The sequence below is a fragment of the Astyanax mexicanus genome, chromosome 13 (assembly GCF_023375975.1).
Source record: "Astyanax mexicanus isolate ESR-SI-001 chromosome 13, AstMex3_surface, whole genome shotgun sequence".
In the NCBI taxonomy this organism is placed as follows: Eukaryota; Metazoa; Chordata; class Actinopteri; order Characiformes; family Acestrorhamphidae; genus Astyanax; species Astyanax mexicanus.
Window position 1 is genome coordinate 45240558 of NC_064420.1, and position 21921 is coordinate 45262478.

The following is a 21921-nucleotide window of genomic DNA, read 5'->3' on the forward strand; positions in this document are numbered from 1 at the left end:
TTAGTGAGGTTTGTGGAGTATTGTCAAGAGTTTAGAGGAGTATTTGGAGTGTTTAGTGTAGTTTTTGGAGTATTACCGAGTGTCTAGTTGAGTTTTTGACATGTTTCTGAGTGTTTAGCGAGGTTTGTGGAGTATTGTCAAGAGTTTAGAGGAGCATTTGGAGTGTTTAGTGTAGTTTTTGGAGTATTACCGAGTGTCTAGTTGAGTTATTGACATGTTTCTAGGTGTTTAGTGAGCTTTGTGGAGTATTGTCAAGAGTTTAGAGGAGTATTTGGAATGTTTAGTGAAGTTTTTGGAGTATTACCGAGTGTCTAGTTGAGTTTTTGACATGTTCGATCCATGATGCTAAAAGTGTGAAACCCCAAGAGCCCTCAGGAGAACTTCACGCTCTGTATCTCACAGATAAGACTTTAAGAGTTTCCAGGTGGACAATGGCAACACAAATCCGCAGGAGAACGTCCTCATGATTACCAGATGGAAGTGCGGCATGGTCTGAAAGGCTGCAGGGTGCCGGGCAGCGTCTCAGCGCTGATTTAGTGAGAGTCGGTGGGACTGGAGCCAACAGGTCCGCGCTGTCCTTCGCTTTGGAGGGAGTGGTGAAACTTAGCGAGCAGAATCAGAGGGAGTGTTCAGCGGCGCTCACTCTGCTCCATACACTCTCTTAACTTCACTCCGCCATCTCAGTCTCAGAGATCTGACTGTGTGTTTTCTGAGTGTCGGGGTGTTTTCTGTTTTTCTGGGTGTTTAGTGTATATATGATTTAGCTCTTTATATTAGTTTATCTGCTTGCTGTGTTTATATCTGAGTTGTTGACATATTGTTTATGTATTTAGAATTGTTTTAGGCAGGGTATAGAGTTTGATGTGTTTCTGAGTATTTAAGGGAGTCTTGATGTGTTTTGTTTGTTTCATATGAGTGTGTAGTGGAGTGTTTTTTTAGTAACATATTTGGTGTGTTTAGTGGAGTTTTTGGAGTATTTCAGTTTTTTTAGTGGAGTATTTAGGGGAGTATTTGGAGTATTTAAAGGAGTGTTTGGAGTATTAGTCAGGTGTTTGAACTATTTCTGAGAGTTTAGTAGATTATTTGGAGTATTTAGTGGGGTGTTTTGGAGTACCTCTGGGAGTTTAGTTAAGTATTTAAAGTATTTCTGAGAGTTTAGTTAAGTACTTTGAGTATTTTTGGGAGTTTAGTTAAGTGTTTGGAGTTTTTCTGAGAGTTTATGGTAGTGTTTGGTGTATTAGTCAGGTGTTTGAAGTATTTCTTAAAGTTTAGTGGCGTATTTGGAGTATTTCTAAGAGCATAGAGGAGTTTTTGGAGTATTTAAAATAGTATTTTGAGTATTAGTCAGGTGTTTGGAGTAATTCTGAGAGTTTAGTGGATTATTTGTAGTATTTAGTGGGGCGTTGGGACTATTTCTGGGAGTTTAGTTAAGTATTAGCAGTATTTAGTGGTGCATTTCTGAGTGTTTATTTGGGTGTTCTGAGTATTTCTGGGAGTTTTGTTGAGTTTTGTTGGCCTATTACTGAGTGTCTAGTTGAGTTTTTGATATGTTTCTGAGTGTTTAGTGAGGATTGTGGAGTATTTGGTGGGTTTTTTGGAGTATTTCCGAGTGTCTAGTGGAGTTTTTGACATGTTTCTGAGGGTTTAATGAGGTGTTTGGAGTATTTTATAAAGTGTTTGATCTTTTTATTTGAGTTTTTGAGTGTTTGTGGTGTGTGTTTGTTTCCAGTCACCGCTGGGCTGTTACTGAGTTGCTCGGCGGAGGGATGACACTCTGATGCGGCGCGCGTGTGAAACTCGTCTCGCGGCCGCTGGGAGTTTTAGTCCGGACGCTTCCCGGTAACACGCTGCGGCTGCGCGCGCTTACAACACACACACACACATACACGAACGCGCGCGCGCACTTACAGAAGAACAGAAGGAGGAGAAAAAAACTCCATGGCACGCGATGAACGGGAACGCAGACAGTCCACAAGCTTAACTTGTTTCTAATTAAAGCCTCGCGCCATGTAGACTATATCCCCGGAGGGATCATCATCATCATCATCATCACCATCATCATCACCATCATCATCATCACCATCATCGTCTTCACAGGGCTGCGTGGGAGGATAAAAAAGCGCGCGAGACGGACGGAGACAGCGTCGCGAGCACATACTGAGTCTCCTCTCCGCGCGCATCTCCGAGTTGGATGGACAAGCTCGGCCGTGCGCGCGCTCTACACCGGACACACCGGACACGCGGCTTTGAGCGCTCGCGCCCCGCCGACTTTTAGATCCGTGTTACTAAAGGAAAAGCAGGAGAAAATCAGAAGCGCGCGGATCTAAAACTCTGTCTGGATTTAAACACGTGATTGGTAAGTTCAGAAACGCACGTGTCTTTATAATAATAAAAATATTAACAATATAATAAAAACAAAAACATAAACAATTATTATTATTATTATTATTATTATTATTATTATTATTATTATTATTATTCGATGTACATTAAGACCAATAAGCATATATGGGTTGTGGTGTTATATACTATAGGCTATATTATACTATATTATATATATATATAAGAATGTTCTGTATTCCAGTTTCAGTGTCTAATTACATGAGATGCACCGAAATGATCATTTTGGACTGAAACCAAAACCGAGAGAAAAAAAAAGGAAAAAAAGAACCCCAGCATTTATTTAACTACTTTTTTAACCATTGCCATTGTATAGAAAACATTAAGAGACCACTTTAGTTCCTGAATCAGTTTCTCTGATTTCTACCAAATTCCAAATAAAAATTTGGAGAACATTAGCAAAAAATGAGAAATGGCTGAAATAACAAAAAAGATTCAGATCTTTCAGACCTTAAATAATGCAAAGAAAACAAGTTCATTTTCATAAACTTTTAAGAGTTCAGAAATCAATATTTGGTGGAATAACCCTGTTTTTGTATCACAGTTTTAATGCATCTTGGCATGTTCACCTCCATCAGTCTTGCACACTGCTTTTGGATAACTTTACGCCACTCCTGTGCAAAAATTCAAGCGGTTCAGCTTAGTTTGTTGGCTTGTGATCATACATCTTCCTTTTTTTCCACCGAAAAGTTTCGCTTGCCAAATATTTTTGGTTTGGATTGGAATTTTTTGGACTTTTACTAGAAAAAAAAATAATGTGCATAAATGTATTGATAGAAAAAAGTGTTGTTGTTATTATTATTATTACATTATTATTGTTATTAGTTTCCATCCAATAATGCATTGTCCCATTAGTCTACCTGATGGCTCATAAAGCCTGACTCCAGCACTTAACTGGGACCCAACGAGCCTGAGCATTAAGATCAGACCAATCAGAGAGCTCTGCTCAGAGCGCGAGCTGCTCTTCATCTGATCGCTTCCAGAAAGTGTTCCAAAGAAATGCACTGAGTCGTGACGTCACGCAGAGAGCCAGGCTTTTACAGTGGGGTGGATTAGAGTGTACTGGGCTGGGACTGGGGCTGGGGCTGGGGCTGGGACCGGGACTGGTGTATCAGCTCATATGGGGTCAGTGTGTGATATGGATTTGGATTTGGGTTTCCTGTCACTCTGTTACAAAACCAACAGCCTCTGATCACATGACTGAAATTACTCTCACACTCCAAATACTTTATACTAATACTAAGTTTATTAAATACTGACTATACAAAAACACTGATTTTATTAAAGCTTGACTTTATACAAAAATACTGAATTTATTAAATACTGAGTTTAATAAAGACTGGCTTTATACAAAAAGACTGAGTTTATTAAAGCCTGACTTCATACAAAAATTCTGTGTTTATTAAAGACTCAGTTTATTAAAGAAGACTAAGTTTATTAAAAAAAGACTGAATTTATTAAAGACTGAGTTTATTAAAACATACATTAATACAAAAATACTGAATTTATATAAAAAGACTGTGCTTATTAAAGCCTGACTTTATACAAAAATACTGAGTTTATTAAAGCCTGACGTTATACAAAAATACTGAGTTTATTAAAGCCTGACGTTATACAAAAATACTGAGTTTATTAAAGACTGACGTTATACAAAAATACTGAGTTTATTAAAGCCTGACGTTATACAAAAATACTGAGTTTATTAAAGCCTGACGTTATACAAAAATACTGAGTTTATTAAAGCCTGACGTTATACAAAAATACTGAGTTTATTAAAGCCTGACGTTATACAAAAATACTGAGTTTTATAAAGACTGACTTCATTAAAGACAGACTTTATCAAAGGTTGATTTTATTAAAGACTAAGTTTAGTAAGGACTGACTTCATTACAGACTGACATTTTACAAAAATACTGAGTTTATTAAAGACTGACTTTATACAAAAATACTGAGTTTAATAAAGACTAATAAGAATGAATACTAAAGTCTCACTAAGATCATTAATGACTAAACATATTAAAGACTGGGTTATTAAAGACTTAAATTATTAATTAATTAAATACTAAATGTATTAAAAACTGTATTCAGTAGACTGTTAACAATGAGTATTTAAGACTCACTAAGATTACAAAACTAAAATCACTAAAACATAACATTAAGCAGTGTAGATGAGATTTTCCCCTCTGTAAAAGACTGCAGGTGGTGGGAAAGGGAAGCTAATATATTGTGACCCGCCCACTGGTGCACTGTGATGTGGACACAAATTAAAAACATATTGAACACATGCTTAAAAATCCTTAACATGAACAACACTGTTAAAAGTACTTTTAGGAGTTCTTCTATTTGAAAATGTAGAGGAACCACTCCATGGGCTTTAAGGACCTTCAGGAAACATTTTTTTTTTTTTTTTTATAAAAAAGGACTATTCAAAGCACCTAAAGGGGTTCCTCCAAAGTTTCTAATCTAAGGACCACTAAAATTGATATTACCTGGACTTTTAGAAAGTCAGAGAGTTTTAAGACTGGATCACATGACTCAGCCGTGTCAAACTCGCAGATCAGCATCCCTGCCAGAGTGGACTGAGCTCATACGGGTTAGTGTGTTATAGGTCACACGAGGCTCTGAGTAATAATCCCATCCTTTAACTTAATTCCACACTAAAAACAACTACTACAATTTAATGAGGCTATTAGCATCACCCCCTGTTACTTAAGCATCCAGAATCTTCCAGAAAGGCAAGTAAAACTGTAAAAGTAAGAGATGAGGCTTAAAGATAATGCTGTAAATGAACTGTTGTAAAGTAATGAGCCAATGCACAGTAGTTCCTAAAGCTCGTTTAGTAAGAACATGCTAGAAATAGCAGCTAAGACTGAAACAACAGGCTAAAAAGAGGCTTTTAAAAAAGTTTTTGTTTTCTTTTTTTAGAGTTCTGACATTGGCAGGGGATCATTAAGAGCACAGGCTTATAGGCACAGTATGAAAAAGTCTAATTCTAAAGCATAAGTTTAATTCATTATTAAGACATAATAATACATGGGAAATTGTAGAGGACAACCAAACTACATACAGTGCATTTTGTTGTTTCGACTAAAAACAGAATTTAAGATTTATTTATTTTATTAGCAAATTTATTGAAAAGGGAAAAACTAATATGTTGCATTGATATTAGTATTAAACCCCTTTGCTGTGACACTTGAAATCATCTCTTCTTCTTCTTTAAGATGTTTCTACACCTTAATTGGAGTCCATCTGTGGTAAATGTAGCTGACTGGACATGATTTGTTAAGACACGCCCCTGTCTGTGTAAGGTCTCACAGCTGACAGTGTATATCAGAGCAAAAACAGTTAATCAGCCAATCAGCCAATCAAGTTCTTTCATTTCTAAGATAAAAAAAGTATTTTTGAAAGCGTTACGTTTCCCTGGGTAATGGTGGTTCAGCACTCAGTGGTGCTTAAACGTTTTTCAATCCTTTAGAATTTTCTATATTTCTGCATCTATAATAGATTTAAGTCCAAAAATGAGATAAAGAGAACCCAGTTAAAGGTCTCAATCAACTAAAACTAAAACAACTCTCTGAGTTGTATATGATGCTGCATATGACACTGTGTCTTAGCCTTCATTTTCTGCAGTAGCTAGTAAGAGAAAATCTTCAGAAATACGAGTTGATCAGGAAAGGCTCAGAAGTCTACGTCAACCAGTGACTTCATGGCCTCGCCATGAACAGCTCTGTTTACAGCAGCTAGTTAGCGTTAGATATCTTGTGTAAGTAACTATAGGTTTAAATCGGATCTCTGGTTGATTCTGCATTTTACGAAGACCTTAAATATACACTAGAGAGGCACGGTTTGACAAGGCAGCACAACTCAACAGAATATCGGTCAAAGCGAGCGCCGGTAGGTTCGGATTTTATAATATAGAACAGACTCTGGGGCTTCGACGTGGTAAAACTGCCCAAGTACCGAATCACCAAGTTTTTAGTAGCCAATTAATGCCGCAGGGGGGATCCCCCGAGGAGTTTAAGGGTTAATTTTACCTAGCACTCAGTGATAAATCTTTAACTAAGGCTGTATCTCTGAAAACATTTTTTCCTTTGAGTTTTAGAGCTGTAAATTTGACTGTGGGGGGGAAGACAGGTGGACGTTCTCTGCTTCAGTGCTGTTAGCCAATCAGAGGCGGTATATTTGCATGTATGAATATTCATGAGTAAGAGCCAAAATCCTGTCTTTCTTCAGAGACCTCTAATTCAGTGATCTAAAGCAGGGCTAAATAGAAACACCTGATCACTTTTTTTCCACAAAAAACGGCTCACATGGCATTTATTCATACTAGAGGCCACATCTAGACATTTTTTTAGAATATTAATTAAAAAAACGTTGGAATGAGACCTTGAAAACAAATTATATTTATATAAATATTTGATTATTTATTTATTGAGGAAAATAAGGACCAGCTTGTTGGAATTTTAGCCTATTCCTCTGTATAGAACAGCTTCAACTAACTGCTTGCTTCAGGTTCTTCTACAAAATTTCGATTGGATTAAGGTCAAGACCAAAATTTTAACTTTATACTTCTTTAAGCATTCTTTGTTAGAATCACCTGTGTGTTTAGGGTCATTGCCTTGCTGCATGACCCAACTTCTCTTGAGATTCAGTTCATGGACAGATGTCCTGACATTTTACTTTAGAATTCTCTGATATAATTCAGAATTCATTGTTCCACCAATAACGGCAAGCTGTCCTTTCATAGATGGAGCAAAACAGGACAAAACTATGATAATACTACCACCACCATGTTTTACAGATGGGATAAAGTTATTATGCTGGAATGCACCAAAAATAAGCCTTTTGTTTAAAACTAAAATAAGTTATATCCTAGTTTTGTCCATTTACACAACATTCTTCCAAAATTCTTCTCTCTTTTCCATGTGATATTTAGCGAACTGCACACGAGAAATGTCCTTTTTAGAGAGCTATCGCTTTTTTTCTTGCAATCCTGTGCAAGGCATGCCATTGTTATTCAGTATTCATTTTCCTTAATAAATCAATAATTGAACAAGTATGATATTTTTTGTCTCATTTGTTTAACTGGGTTCTCTTTATCTGCTTATAGGACTTGTGTGAAAATCTGACTATGTTTTAAGTCACATTTATGCGGAAATATAGAAACTTCTAAAAGTCTAAAGGGTTCACTAAATTGTAAGCACCACTGTAAATATGGCTACATGTTCATATGACTTCTAATAACCCTAGTGAAAAAAGTAGATTAAAGTATACTAAGCATTATTTTGCTATAGTGTACTACAGTGTTCTTGTAGCCACTTTATTATTAATCAGTATATTTAAAGAGAGATAAAATGGAACAACTTTTTTTGTACTTATTTTACTTTAACTGTATAAAAATAGTACAAAAGTCTTACTTAAATTGTGCTAAGTGTACTTAACTGTACTAAAATGGAACTATTTTAAATATACTTAAGTAACATTTAAACATTGAAACTACTTCATGTTTGTAACCTCATATTTAAAATAGCTTACAGTAAAATTATAATACATTCAATGAGTATTACAACTGTATTACTATTTATTATACACCAGGCTTATTAGGAATGTACTAAGAATGAATGTAAAATATATTTATATAAATATATGCTTCTTGTTCCTGTCTTTCGTAAGTAGCACTTCTATATATTTTAATACACTGCACTACAATTATTAGCATGTTGCAAATTTACTTTACATTTTTTTTATTATTAGTAATTAGTCATTTAATTTACTTTCTAAAAAGTTAGATGATACATTGTACTTTACGTGAACTACTGTAACAGTTGTTTTTAACACCCTTTGCTAAACATTTACAAAAGTATATTTGGAAATAAGTATTTTAGAAGTACATTGATTAAATTAAACTTGTTTTTCAAATAACCTGTATTGTACTTTTTAAAAAGTATGAACAAAGTTTACTTTCAAACAAGAAAGCATAATATTAATGTACTTTTAATATATTTTAGATAAGTACATAAATTAGTTAGTATGTTTAAAGCATACTTTTTACAGACACTTCTCAATATATTTAAAGTGCAATTAAGTATATTTTCACCAGGGAAAGCATTGGATGTTTTACAATGGTTGCATGCTTGAGTTTAATCTTGAATTGTTTAAAAAAAGTATCTGTGCCCTATTGATATCTTACTGTTAACACAGTACTAGAATCCTATAGTGATGCTAACAGAAATTAAAATAGTTAATATCATCAGTGTAGGACATCAGCTACAACTTTAGTATCTCGTTATAATGCTTCTCCATGCTTTCTCTCTCTCTGAAGCTTCACAAGGCCTTCATAACTCCATCGCCCCGCGCTTCAGCTCTTACGACAGCTGTTTCGAGATGTTGGCGCCTCGGGTTCCCCTGGTGATGGCGCTGGTGCTGCTAGTCCTGTCTCAGAGAGTGAGTGGTCGACCCAAGCAGGACGAGAACGGAGAAGAATGCACGCGGTGTCGTGACTCCCTGATAACACGGATTACACAGTCCACCTCAGAGAAGCAGAACAAGCTGGTGGAGGAGAACGAGGACGTCCACAGGACCAGACACAGGCTGAAGACGGAGACAGGAGAACAGATACTCGGTAAGAGAACCGACGAGGTGGGGAAAAGTGTCCTATGTTGTGTGTAGCAGAATTAAGTAATACTAGGCTAATATTACCACCCACAGTGGACAGTGCAGTGCAGTGCAGTGGGTGGTAATGATGGGGACCGGCAGTGTCTGGCTAGAACTGACCATGTGATTAGAAAAGCAACTTACTACTTGTGGGATTGTATTGTATAAGCAGCTCTCTGTATGTGTGTGTGTTCAAACACCTGTGTGAGTGTATCTAAAGAGCTTAATAAGAATATAAGCATATCTGGATATTTTTGGATTTATTTCATTTATCTATTCCATTGAAGTCCTCAGTGAACCCACATGTTTTATGTATGCTCTTATAAACACATTTCATATGTAATGTTGTACAATAGCGGTAAATCTAAAATAGTTTTTTCTTTGGGGAATATTTTGTCTTGCAATACCCTCCATGCACCCCGTGCATTGTTTTTTTTTTATGCAAAATGTGTTTTGGCCAAAAGTTTATCTCAGCACTGTAAACTCAGTAGGCTGGAGACATCTGGTTCACATCACCACCCCTGTGAACAGTTCTGAAGGGGTTCTATAAAATGCCACCTTTCCAGTTAAACCACTCTGAATGTTTCCTACTTAATTACTAAATTAGGCAGAACATTGGAAAAGTAGGAGGAATTCCTGTTTAAATTCACACTAACAAAAACAGCATGTTAATAAAACTTAAAACCTTGTAGTTCTCTAATTACAGATTATAGTCCTGTATCTGTTTCTCTTTATACTTTATTATTATCCTCTTTCCACCCTGTTCTTTAATACTCAGAACCCCACAGGAGAGAAAACCACCACAGAGCAGCTACTATTATTAATATTATTATTTGGGTGGCGGATCGTTTATTCTCAGCACTGCAGTGATTAGCAGTGATTAGCATGGTGGTGGTGTATGAGGTGTTAGTGTGTGTTGAGCTGGTGGTACAGTGAGTGGATCAGATACAGCAGTGATTAGCAGTGATTAGCATGGTGGTGGTGTATGAGGTGTTAGTGTGTGTTGAGCTGGTGGTACAGTGAGTGGATCAGATACAGCAGTGATTAGCAGTGATTAGCATGGTGGTGGTGTATGAGGTGTTAGTGAGTGTTGAGCTGGTGGTACAGTGAGTGGATCAGATACAGCAGTGATTAGCATGGTGGTGGTGTATGAGGTGTTAGTGTGTGTTGAGCTGGTGGTACAGTGAGTGGATCAGATACAGCAGTGATTAGCAGTGATTAGCATGGTGGTGGTGTATGAGGTGTTAGTGTGTGTTGTGCTGGTGGTACAGTGAGTGGATCAGATACTGCAGTGATTAGCAGTGATTAGCATGGTGGTGGTGTATGAGGTGTTAGTGTGTATTGTGCTGGTGGTACAGTGAGTGGATCAGATACAGCAGTGCTGCTGGAGTTTTTAAACAACTCAATAATCACTACTGCACTGAGAATAGAATAGTCTATTGACAGTGCCCTGTGGGCACTGATAAAGTATTTTTAAAGTATATTTCATTGTTTTAATGTAGTGCAGTGCACAAGAAATCCATTTTTCCAATGTTTTCATCTCTGTCGTAATTTCAGAAAAAATGAAAAAAAATTATGTTTCCTTTATTTTCTGATTTTTCCTTTTTCAAGTTGAATAATATCATCAGATTTGTGTTGCAAGATAGAAAAATTGACAAATCTTAAAATTAAAAGAAGATTCAACTTTTTATTTTTCTTGAAATCCTGTTTGCGAAAGGCTTAAATTAAAAACTTGATCATTTACAAATTTAATTAAAACCCATTTTTTCTTCATTTCGAATTTAGCTAACTAACTTTGTGACGGATATTTTTGTTGGACTTGGCAACCCTGGGTAGGAGTGTGTAATAGAGCGGAGGACAGTGAGTGATGATTAAACACACTGTTTAAAAACTCCAGCAGCACTGCTGTATCTGCTTCCCCTTACTGTACACCACCACCATGCTGATCATTGCTAATCACTGCAGTTCTGAGAATAAATTATCCACCACCCAAATAATAATAATAATAATAATAATAATAGCTGCTCTGTGGTTTTCATTCATCTTGTTTATTAAAAATACTTGTAATATATCTGCACTTACGTCCACCCTCTCATTCGTAACAATATGTCCCGGAATGTTTATATTCCACGCAATTCCAGTTTATAGCCGCAGATTTTTACGGTGTTTTGAGCATCCAAACGCCATGAAAACATCTCCATAGAAGTTTGACAGTTACTGTGTGTACGACACGAACAGATGCACAAGCAGAAGTGATGATAAAGTGATAATGTGCAGAGCAGCATCTACGTTGCAAATTTGAAATTTTTGAAAAGTTGAACATTTTATTGTGCCATTTTTTATGGACCTCAGCATTAGTGAGAACATGATCATGTTGGAGAATGCTGGCTAAATTTGCACTTCAGGGTCATCGCTCCATCGTTTAGGTCAGTGCAAACAGTAGTGTTGTAGTCAAGACCGCTAGAGTCTAATCTGAGTCAAGACCAAGACTGGGAAAAACTGAGACCAAGAACAGATTAAGATTTAAAAATAAAAACACTGGAGTATCTTCTCTATTTTTAAAAATTATGCTTAATCTGTGTCTTTTCTAAACCTTAATCAGAAGTCACCACATGAAGTCAACTGAATCAAATTCTATTCATTTTTATTATAAAATGCAAAAAAAAAAAACAATCACAATTTGCCATCAAAAAGCTTGTCACTAAGGTTAGTTAGCTAATGGTGATCACTAAGGGTAGTTCTCTCCCAGGTAACATTGATATTTTAGCTAGCTCATCACTAAGATTAGCTAGTTCATCACTAAGATTAGCTAGCTTGCCACCAGCTTTACTTCTCTCCCCAGTAGCATTAGTATTTAATCTAGCTTGTCGCTAAACTTAGCTAGCTCATCGCTAAGGTTAGCTAGCTCATCGCTAAGGTTAGCTAGCTCTTTGCAAGCCTCAGTTCAATTCCTGGTAACATTAGTATTTTAGCTAGTTGGTCAATAAGGTTAGCTAGCTCGTCACTAGCTTTAGTTCTCTCCCCGGTAACATTGATATTTTAGCTAGTTTGCCGCTAAGGTTAGCTAGCTTGTTGCTAGCTTTAGTACTCTTTCAGGTAACATTGATATTTTAGCTAGTTCATCACTAAGGTTAGCTAGCTTGTCGCTAGCTGTAGTACTCTTTCAGGTAACATTGATATTTTAGCTAGCTTGTCATTAAGATCAGCTACCATGACACTAGCTTTAGTTCTCTCCCCGATAACATTATTTTTTTGTTAGCTCATTGCTATGGTTAGCTAGCTCGTCGCTAAGGTTAGCTAGCTCATTGCTAACTTTAGTTCTCTCCCTGATAACATTAGTATTTTAGTTAGCTTGTTGCTATGGTTGGCTAGCTCACTGCTAAGGTTAGCTAGCTCATTGCTAACTTTAGTTCTCTCCCTGATAGCATTAGTATTTTAGTTAGCTCGTTGCTATAGTTAATTAGCCCACTGCTAACATTAGTTATCTCGCTAGTTTGCACTTACTTCTCCTTGTGCTTTCTCACTAAATGTCTGGAAAAAATAATCGTGGTCCCCGAGGTCACAATAATTTACACAAACAAAGAGTATAACTCCAGCGAGCCGGTGTGAAAAAAGGCACATTTACCTTAACATTGGACTATTTAAAATGAAAAGTGTTCATTGACTGGATACTGAACAAAAGCGGGAGTAGCTTGTTTTTTGCTGTGAGCCAATCTGGGTGCAGATTTTAGACACACAGAAAAAGGACTGATTGGGTCCGTTTGCATTAATTCAGTAAATGTTCAGTAAAGATATAAAAAAAAGGTTCAGTTTCAAATTAACTTCTCTCCAAACGACAAGAGACGAGAGTTCTACAACACTAGCATACACAGGATTTAACATTTGACCTGTCTCTTTCTGTCTCCTTGCAGAAATCTTCCCCAGAGATCTCCGGAAGAAGGAGAAGTTTTTAAAACACTTAACAGGTGAGTGGAGACACAAAATGTTCTACATATAAAAAAACTGGTTCTTTCGTCAACTGATTAAGGGTTTGTAGTGAATTGGCCTGAGCTCAGATGATGTATGGGATCATCGACTGAGACTCAGCATCAGCCATGCAGAATTGGGCCTAATGTGGTTTATACTTGGCAACTGGAGAGTTGGCACAAGCACCTCAGGCCAATTTCAACATCATACAGTATCAGTAAAAAGTTTGGACAAAACTTAAGTGTTTTTTTCATTACTTTAAAATGTTCTGAATTGTAGATTGATACTAACGTCATCCAAACTATGAAGAAAAACATGAAATTATTTAGTACACAAAAAGTGTTAAACAAACCAGAATATGTTTTAGATTTTACATTCTTCAAAGTAGCACCTCTTGTTTAGATTAGACAGCTTTATGAGGTAGAGTCACCTGGAATTGCTTGTCAAAAGTTATTAGCTTGAATTTCTTGTTTCTTAATATGTTTGAGAGCATCAGTTGTAAAGTAGTGAAGAGGTAGAGTTACAGGTATACAGTGAATAGTGAATATTTAAGTAATGTTCTAATCCAGATTACGACAAGCAAGAACTACTCAAATAAGTAAAGAAAAAAAAAATTACATCAAAAACTGGCTCTCATCAGGACCGCCCCAGGAAAGGAAGAGCAAGAGTTTCCTCTGTTGCACAAGATAGGTTTATCAGAGTTACCAGCCTCAGAAACCACAAGATAAGAGCACCTAAATGCTTCACAAGGTATTTTGGTTTAATACAACATAATTCCTTATGTGTTCCTTCATAGTCTGGATCACTTTAGTATTCAGTAAGGTGTGTCCAAACTTTTGACTGGTACAGTACTTGGAAACTGGCATGGTGGCACATGCAGCACTCTGTCTGATGCAACTTAGGCTTGGTCTGTTAAAATCCGGCCTGGTAATGGCCCAAATGATTTTATTGGAAGCATTTACAGCTGGATTTTTACATGATTAGCATGATTCATATATAATTCTGATACATAAGAATGCATGAAGTGACCAGGTGTAAACAGGATCATGGACAAAGGGCAGGGGTCTCCAATCTTATCTGTAAAGGGCTGCCGAATGGGTGGAACAATTGACCTCATAAATTGGGGAGAAAAATTGGAGAAATTATTATTGTACCATTATTGCCAGGATTACTGATGAGGAAAAAGAACATTTATTAGAGGAATTTTAAAGCTAGAACATTTGAGAAGTGTGTGAGATGGTCTGTGGCTTACTGGAAGTCCACGTTTCTGATTTGTGCTCTTCTGCTTGTCCACAGGGCCTCTATACTTCAGCCCAAAGTGCAGAAAGCACGTCTACAGGCTCTACCACAATACCAGAGACTGCACCATACCTGCATGTGAGTACTGGAGACTACATAACGACATGTTAACATCACAGCAGCCCCAGTTTTAGACTGCTTTACTTGGGGGGCAGTAGAACATAATGGATGGGCATGTTGATAGTCATATTTTTAAATCCAGAACTAATGAAACTGGATAAAATGGATATTTGTCCTTTTTTATCAGCCAATCAGCAATAAGCAAAGAAATATCTTCACCTTGCAAAGCAAAATGCATTTGTGTGATTGGTTTACAATTTTTTTCAGAGATAATTTAAAAAATAGTCATTGCTTGCATTGTGCTTTCAGGGCAAAAACTAAATTTTAGGGTGGGGGGGGGGGGCAGAACCGGTGTACAGTGCTTTTCCATGATGCCTATGAAGCTATAGCTGCTCAGTAATGAGCCAGGAGTTTCTGTACTAAAGCCTAACTACACACATTGCATTGCTCAGTGTTGATCTTGTTTGCTTGATTTCTTTTTCTCTAGATTATAAAAGATGTGCGCGCCTTCTCACTCGACTGGCAGGGAGTCCGAGGTGCCTAGAGAGCTAACATCACCAGGTAGCGTATCTAACATTTCAAATACTGACTTGTTTCAGCTCATTAGGGTCAGTGTAACTTGCTATTACTTCATAACTAGCACAGGCGTCTGATAGCTGAAGTACCAGAGCTGGGATGCTGCGCTTTCCATAGCGCAGGGTCTGATTTCACAAGTATGCACTAGGAGGTGCACAGAGGAGGTGTGCACTATTTTTCACTTTCATAGTGTTCAATTGCGTATCACACAGCTGGATTTAGGGCGTCTTTGGTATCGTGAGGGTGCAAAAAATAAACCTTGCGTGACTCAAAACACACAAAAGACATTTACTAATTACCTCAATTAATCTTGGGTGTGTTTAGTTTTAGGCGTAAGGTGAAATAAACCAATCAGTGAGCCAGTAACTATTCCCTTTAAGAGGCAGGTGAGCTCTGACTTTGGCGCGTTCATATCTTAACAGTGTGAAGCTTTTGTGCGTCTCAGCAGAGGATACTGACCTGTGCGTTCAAACTGTGAAGATACACCAGCAGTTTTTGTTCTGCAGTGTGTCCGTGTGTATTGAGCAGTGGGAGCACCTATAGGAATGGACTCTGGAGACTGACTGTTGACAGGGTTTTAATCAGTCAGTGGAGCTCCTGTGTTTTCCACCACTAAAATAAAAACACATCAGAAATTTAACCTGAACACACCTCACTTCCACACCACAACTTTATTGTATTTATAGATTTATTCCTAAGGTCAAGGCGCAAGGCATGAAAATAGACTGTTGACGTGGTGTAAGATACAGTCATATGAAAAAGTTTGGGCACCCTTTTTAATCTTAATCATTTTTATCTCTAAATATTTGGGTGTTTGCAACAGCAATTTCAGTTTGATATATCTAATAACTGATGGACACAGTAATATTTCGGTGCAAAAGTATGGGCACCCTTATCATTTTATTGATTTAAATACTCCTAACTACTTTTTACTGACTTACTGAAGCACAAAATTGGTTTGGTAACCTCATTGAGCTTTGAACTTCATAGCCAGGTGTATCCAATCATGAGAAAAGGTATTTAAGGTGGCCAATTGCAAGTTGTTCTCCTATTTGAATCTCCTCTGAAGAGTGGCATCATGGGCTCATCAAAACAACTCTCAAATGATCTAAAAACAAAGATTGTTCAACATGGTTGTTCAGGGGAAGGATACAAAAAGTTGTCTCAGAGATTTAACCTGTCAGTTTCCACTGTGAGGAACATAGTAAGGAAATGGAAGAGCACAGGGACAGTTCTTGTTAAGCCCAGAAGTGGCAGGCCAAGAAAAATATCAGAAAGGCAGAGAAGAAGAATGGTGAGAACAGTCAAGGACAATCCACAGACCACCCCCAAAGAGCTGCAGCATCATCTTGCTGCAAATGGTGCACTTTGCGCAAGGAGAAGCCTGAGGTGTGCTTTTGGAACCTCATTTTAATCCTGAAATATTACTGTGTCCATCAGTTATTAGATATATCAAACTGAAATGGCTGTTGCAAACACCCAAATATTTACAACTAAAAATTATTAAGATTATTAGGGGTGCCCAAACTTTTTCTGTAGCAATGAGCATTGCGACATGCCTTATGCAGTGTGTGCGATAGGGCCCTATATGTCCAAAGGTGTATGGGCATCCATTACAATAAATACATTGAGGTATAATAGAATAAGAAACTGTGGATCAGATAAATATAAATCTGTTGACACCTTGCTTAATCTAACGCCAGGTGCCATTGAGCCGTGGAGCAGTGGAACTGTGTTCTCTAGAATGATGGTGCTCCATCATCACCTCTAGGATGAGTTGGTTATAATAAAAATGCTGCAGTAACTTCTAGTCACAACAATTTTTACAGATATTATATACAGATCCAGATATTTAACCCGCTATACATCTGTTGGTGATCACTCTGTGTGCTCTCAGATTTCAGCATTTCACACATAGCAACTAAAAGCCAATGCCAAGCGAATAGAGATTTACCTCCAACCTAAAGCCTTTTTCTACGATTAAACAAAAACAAAAAACAGTTGTTGAATGGAAAACTGGGCCACCAATCATGTATTGTAAACCTGGCCATAACTGATCCTGTAAAAACTGTGAGGAGCAGGATTGGGAAACTCTGCGCTAGATGTTTGAAAGATCTAATGCTTGAGTTTTCTATGGAGCGAAATAAAGGAGGTCAAAAGTCCTGCTTTTGACACAAAGTACTTCTGTCAGAGTATTACTGCATTTGCAGCGTATGAGCGGCTTTGTGATAATACAGAATGTTAACCACCGGCTTCAGCAGGGTTATATCAGTTCCCAGTCCTCAGGGCCCCAAACCCAGTCAGCATATCCAGAGCTTTAGAACACTACTCAGGGTTCAGAATGGTTTACAGTGGTTTAAATTAATGCTCTGAATGATCTTCATTTACCTGCAAATCATCTTCATTAATTTACTGTACTTGTAACTAGGGCTGTGTATTGGCAGGAACCTGGCAATGCCATAAGGGTTACAATTCAAAATGAATTATTTTGACTGATTTTTGGCTGAAACTCAAACCAAAGAAAATGTAATTAATTTTGCATGGTTTCATACATTTTATCACTTTTTTCACAGTTTCGTAAATGAGCTAGTCTAAATTTACCTTTATCTTGCTTTTTTATAAAATAAAAAACAATAAAATAAAAAGTAAAGTAAAATTATAAATCCAAGAATGATACTGGGTCCTTATATTGCTTCCACACATTACCATATAGCTTGGACCGCCATGTCCAGTATAGTTCCAGAGTTTTAGACCATAATCTGTACATTTAAGTGATGAATATCGAAGCAAGCCATGAATTTTGTAGTCTTAAACAGGATACAGGATGATAATTTGAGTCACGCCATTAAATAGAAACACTGTTGTTTCCATGAAGAACCATGTTTATAATGCAGATTCATTCTATAGACATTTAGACATCTTTTTTTAGACATTAAGTTTATTATTAAAGTGAATTAGCCCAGCTTACAGAGAATAGTATGTCAGAACCTTTAGCAACATTTTGAAATAATGTGACATTTCAGCCACTTTGCAGCAACTTTACCAGAATGCTTAAAAATTGGCGGTGTCAATCAATAATAATAAAAAAAAATACTAGTATATAATTGTATGTTTTTTTTTCTTTATTATAAACATCTCAGCTTGATTGTACGGATTTCTTAATTAGAACTTAATTAGCTGAGTATAAAAGTGCATTTTCACACCTGTAGTTTTAGGTTTCTATGATCCAGATCAGTTGATGAGTTCGTTTATTTGAAGCGTTTCTCCCTCTGTTTGGTTTGGTTTCACACAGGCATAAAAACACCTAAACGCACCAAAATGCACATCAATAAACCACGCAAGCACATCGTCTCCTCTGATTGGTCAGAGCTGTCTGGCGTGGGAGTAAGGAAGTAAATATAGTGAGAAGATGGTACCACTTTAAAATAAGACTACCTTTATAAAAAGTTTATAAATGGTTTACAATTTGTTTATTAATGGTTACTAATTAGGTTGTAAATGCCTTAAAAATCATTAATAATCAGTTATAACAAATACGTACAAAGGGCAACGATATAGACGGCTGTGGGTTCACTATTTGGCAAACAACAGGTCAGTGTTGCCCTTTCTACGTATGTGTTATAACTGGTTATTAATATTTTTAAGGCATTTACAACCTAATTAGTAACCATTAATAAACTAATTATAAACCATTTATAAACCCTTTATAAAGTTAGTCTTATTTTAAAGTGGTACCGAGAAGATTCAGTGTTTTAAAGTGTGTATATCTGTATATCTGTGCAGTGTGAAGCTGCTTTAACACAGAACGCTGAAAATTTGTCGCCGTGCTTTTAAACACAGTGTTTTCAATGGGACATGCAGCACAGATGTATTAAACAGAGTTGCACGGCTGGGAGCAGTGAACGCTGCACATACCGCTCTCACGTTTGGGGCAGATTAGTGCGGAAGTTGGGGCCAAACTTGGTGGCATAATTATTTTGTGCAAAAAAAATTATAATGTGTTACTGATTCCAAATTAATCATGTGCATTAAAGCTTGAATGTTGACAACCCTATTAAAAATGTTAAATAAAAATGAACATCCAGAGAACATGACTAATTGAAAGTCCTAAGAAAGTAACTGTAACATTCAGAAAACGTTCTACTAACTATAAATTGTCTCGTGGTGTCCCTCAGGGTCAATTTGTTCATTTCGGGGTCAATGTAGCTGCTGTTAATTACAGTTTAAGCACTTCTAAGTTCTGAGGAAAGTTCTCAGGGGTTAAAAGGCTCTTTATGGAAGTCATGGCGGTGCTCAAAGAATCACTTGAACAGCACCTTTATTTTGAGGGGTGTATGACAGCACAGATGGTAGTTATTCACCGCAGGCCCACCTGCACGTTCCTCAGCGTGGGAGCAGCATGCGTGCTTGGATTTAAGCAGGTAGAGACGGACGTGTTCTCCGGTACCGTACGGTACGGGCATGTTCCTCTAGCTCAGCGCTGAGGGAGTCTCCTGTATCTAATCCCTGCTCTCTGTTCAGTTCTCTTTTTTTATCATTCTTTGGAAAAGAAAGAATTTTCAAATGCGTCCAAGTATACACACACACACAAACACACACACACACGCACACAAATGTACATACAGCCAAGTCTGAGACAAGTCAAAATTTCACTTCCTCTCTCCAGCAGGTTCAAGCCAAACCAGAGTGACCCGGAGGAGGAAAAAAAAAAAAAAAAAAAACGTCAAGTGCCTTTTGGATACGAGCGGAGAATCCAAACCAACACTCAGCATTCCATCCAATCAGCAAAACACGTCCAAACTACGGGATCGGCCACTCCGAGAGGACAGGCCGACAACAGAACAGACGCAGGAGGAATTCACGGGCGAATGAACACGGACGGACATTGGCCTACTCATCCTCATTGGCCTGAGAGACGGACTCTTTAAGCCTTAGGAGGAAAAAGACGAAAGAAGGAAGCGTGGGAGGATGCACATTTAAAAGGACATGCATTTGGAGGAAACAAAAAAAACATGCATTAAAAAAAAAAAAAAACATGCATTTAACCTGTGGGTGTCTGAGTGTCTCCTGCTTACAAAAAAATATAAGAAAAGAATCACGAGAAAAGGGATTGCCTTCACGTCGCCTTTCGTCACGTCGCAATCAGCCACGTAATAATAAGCGGCGCTTCCTAGGTCATCGTTGTTTCCCGCTTTCTGTGACAAATGCTGTGGTGCAGAAAAAGCAAAGCAAAGAAAAGAAAAGAAAACGAAAGAAAACATGAGAAAAGTGTCTTTTTCACCACAGAAAGCCACCTTTAACTTATTTTTCTGCATGACGCTTTCCGTCTCACCTTGGCCTTCACCAACATGCAACAATGCAGTGTTTCTCTCAGTGTGTGTGTGTGTATATGTATGTGTGTGTGTTTGTACGTGTGTGAAGTTCAGTGCTATGCTCGAGACTGTCTGTGGATGACTGTGGATTAGTAAATATAGTATATCTATTTTGGTGTACATGCTGTATAGAGAGGTTCAGACCAGAGCTCCATGTGTAAATACTGTACAAAACAGGAGACATAAAAATCCCTATACCGAGTATATGCTGTGTGTGGGTTTGTGTGTATGTGTGTGTGTGTGTGTGTGTGTATCTGTGTGTGTGTGACCGACATATCGTGGAAATGTTGGGATACGGATATATTTAAAAGAAAATATATTTAAATAAATTATATGATTGTTACACGTGCTGGGCCTGAGTCATTCTACCATTTTACCATTGTGAGAACAACTGATAAAAACTCTGAAAAAAAATGAAGAGAGCACTTCAGTTTCTGAATCAGTTTCTCTGATTTTGCTATTTATAGGTTTATGTTTGTGTAAAATGAATATTGTTGTTTTATTCTATAAACTACAGACAACATTTCTCCCAAATTCCAAATAACAATATTGTCATTTAGAGCATTTATTTGCAGAAAATGAGAAATGGCTGAAATACCAAAAAAGATGCAGAGCTTTCAGACCTCAAATAATGCAAAGAAAACAAGTTTATATTCATAAAGAGTTTTAAGAGTTCAGAAATCAATATTTGGTGGAATAACCCTGGTGGTTTTTAATCACAGTTTTTTTAACATGCATCTTGGCATCATGTTCTCCTCCACCAGTCTTACACACTGCTTTTGGATAACTTTATGCTGCTTTACTCCTGGTTTGATGGTTTGTGATCATCCATCTTCCTCTTGATTATATTCCAGAGGTTTTCAATTTGGTGAAATAAACAAAATAATCAATTTTAGCTGGTCCCTTATTTTTTTCAGAGCTGTATGTTTAATAGTGAAAGTAAGAGCTTTTCCACACACAATGCAGTGAAGGGAACTTAATGGAATGGGACTAAACAGCTTAAAGTGTAGCTTAAATAAATGCACTCACCAGTGAGGATAACCAGGAACAACAGCTTCAGATTGCTAGGGAAGCATAAAGACTAAACTCTGGAGCAATGGAAGAAGATCAAGTGAAGGTCTGATGATGAGTTCAGATTTACCCTGTTCCAGAGAGGTGAAGCTTGCTTTGCATAGCTCTGGTGTTATGATGTGGGGTTGGTTGGTTGATGATGCAGTTGGTCTGCAGGTTTAGGTTCAGCAACAGTATGTGCTGAAAGAATGAGATCAGCTGACTACCTGAATATACCGAATATAGACCAGGTTATTCCATCAATGGATTTTTTCCTCCCTGATGAACACGGCCATATTCCAAGATGCCATGATTTATGGGGCTGGATTGTGAAAGAGTGATTCAGGGAGCATGAGATCATTATTTTCACACATTAATTGTTCACCACAGAGTTCAGAACTTAACCTTAAGGGAAAAAAATAATGCAGTTCTGGACAGAAATAAATTTTGTGACGTTGCAGAAGCTTGTGGAAATGACGCTGATGCCACACTCTAAGAAAAGTAAGTACAGATTTGTACTTAAAAGAGTATAAAGCTTGTCGCT

The 21921-nt window shown here is 37.3% G+C and overlaps 1 protein-coding gene across 2 annotated transcripts; it reads left to right on the forward strand.

Moving 5' to 3' along the window:
• Nucleotides 1-639: 639 nt before the first annotated feature.
• LOC103041426 (ALK and LTK ligand 2b) lies at nt 640-20670 on the forward strand. Of its 2 annotated transcripts, none has more exons than XM_049463173.1 (6): nt 640-2356; nt 8723-9022; nt 12966-13019; nt 14317-14397; nt 14867-14940; nt 19625-20670. In XM_049463173.1, the coding sequence occupies exons 2-5, from the start codon at nt 8785-8787 to the stop codon at nt 14929-14931; spliced, it is 438 nt and encodes a 145-aa protein (XP_049319130.1). In that variant the 5' UTR covers nt 640-2356; nt 8723-8784; the 3' UTR covers nt 14932-14940; nt 19625-20670. The 2 variants fall into 2 exon arrangements, with proteins under 2 accessions (XP_049319130.1, XP_049319129.1); XM_049463172.1 differs by having other exon boundaries at nt 641-2356; nt 19622-20670.
• The last annotated feature ends 1251 nt before the right edge of the window (nt 20671-21921 follow it).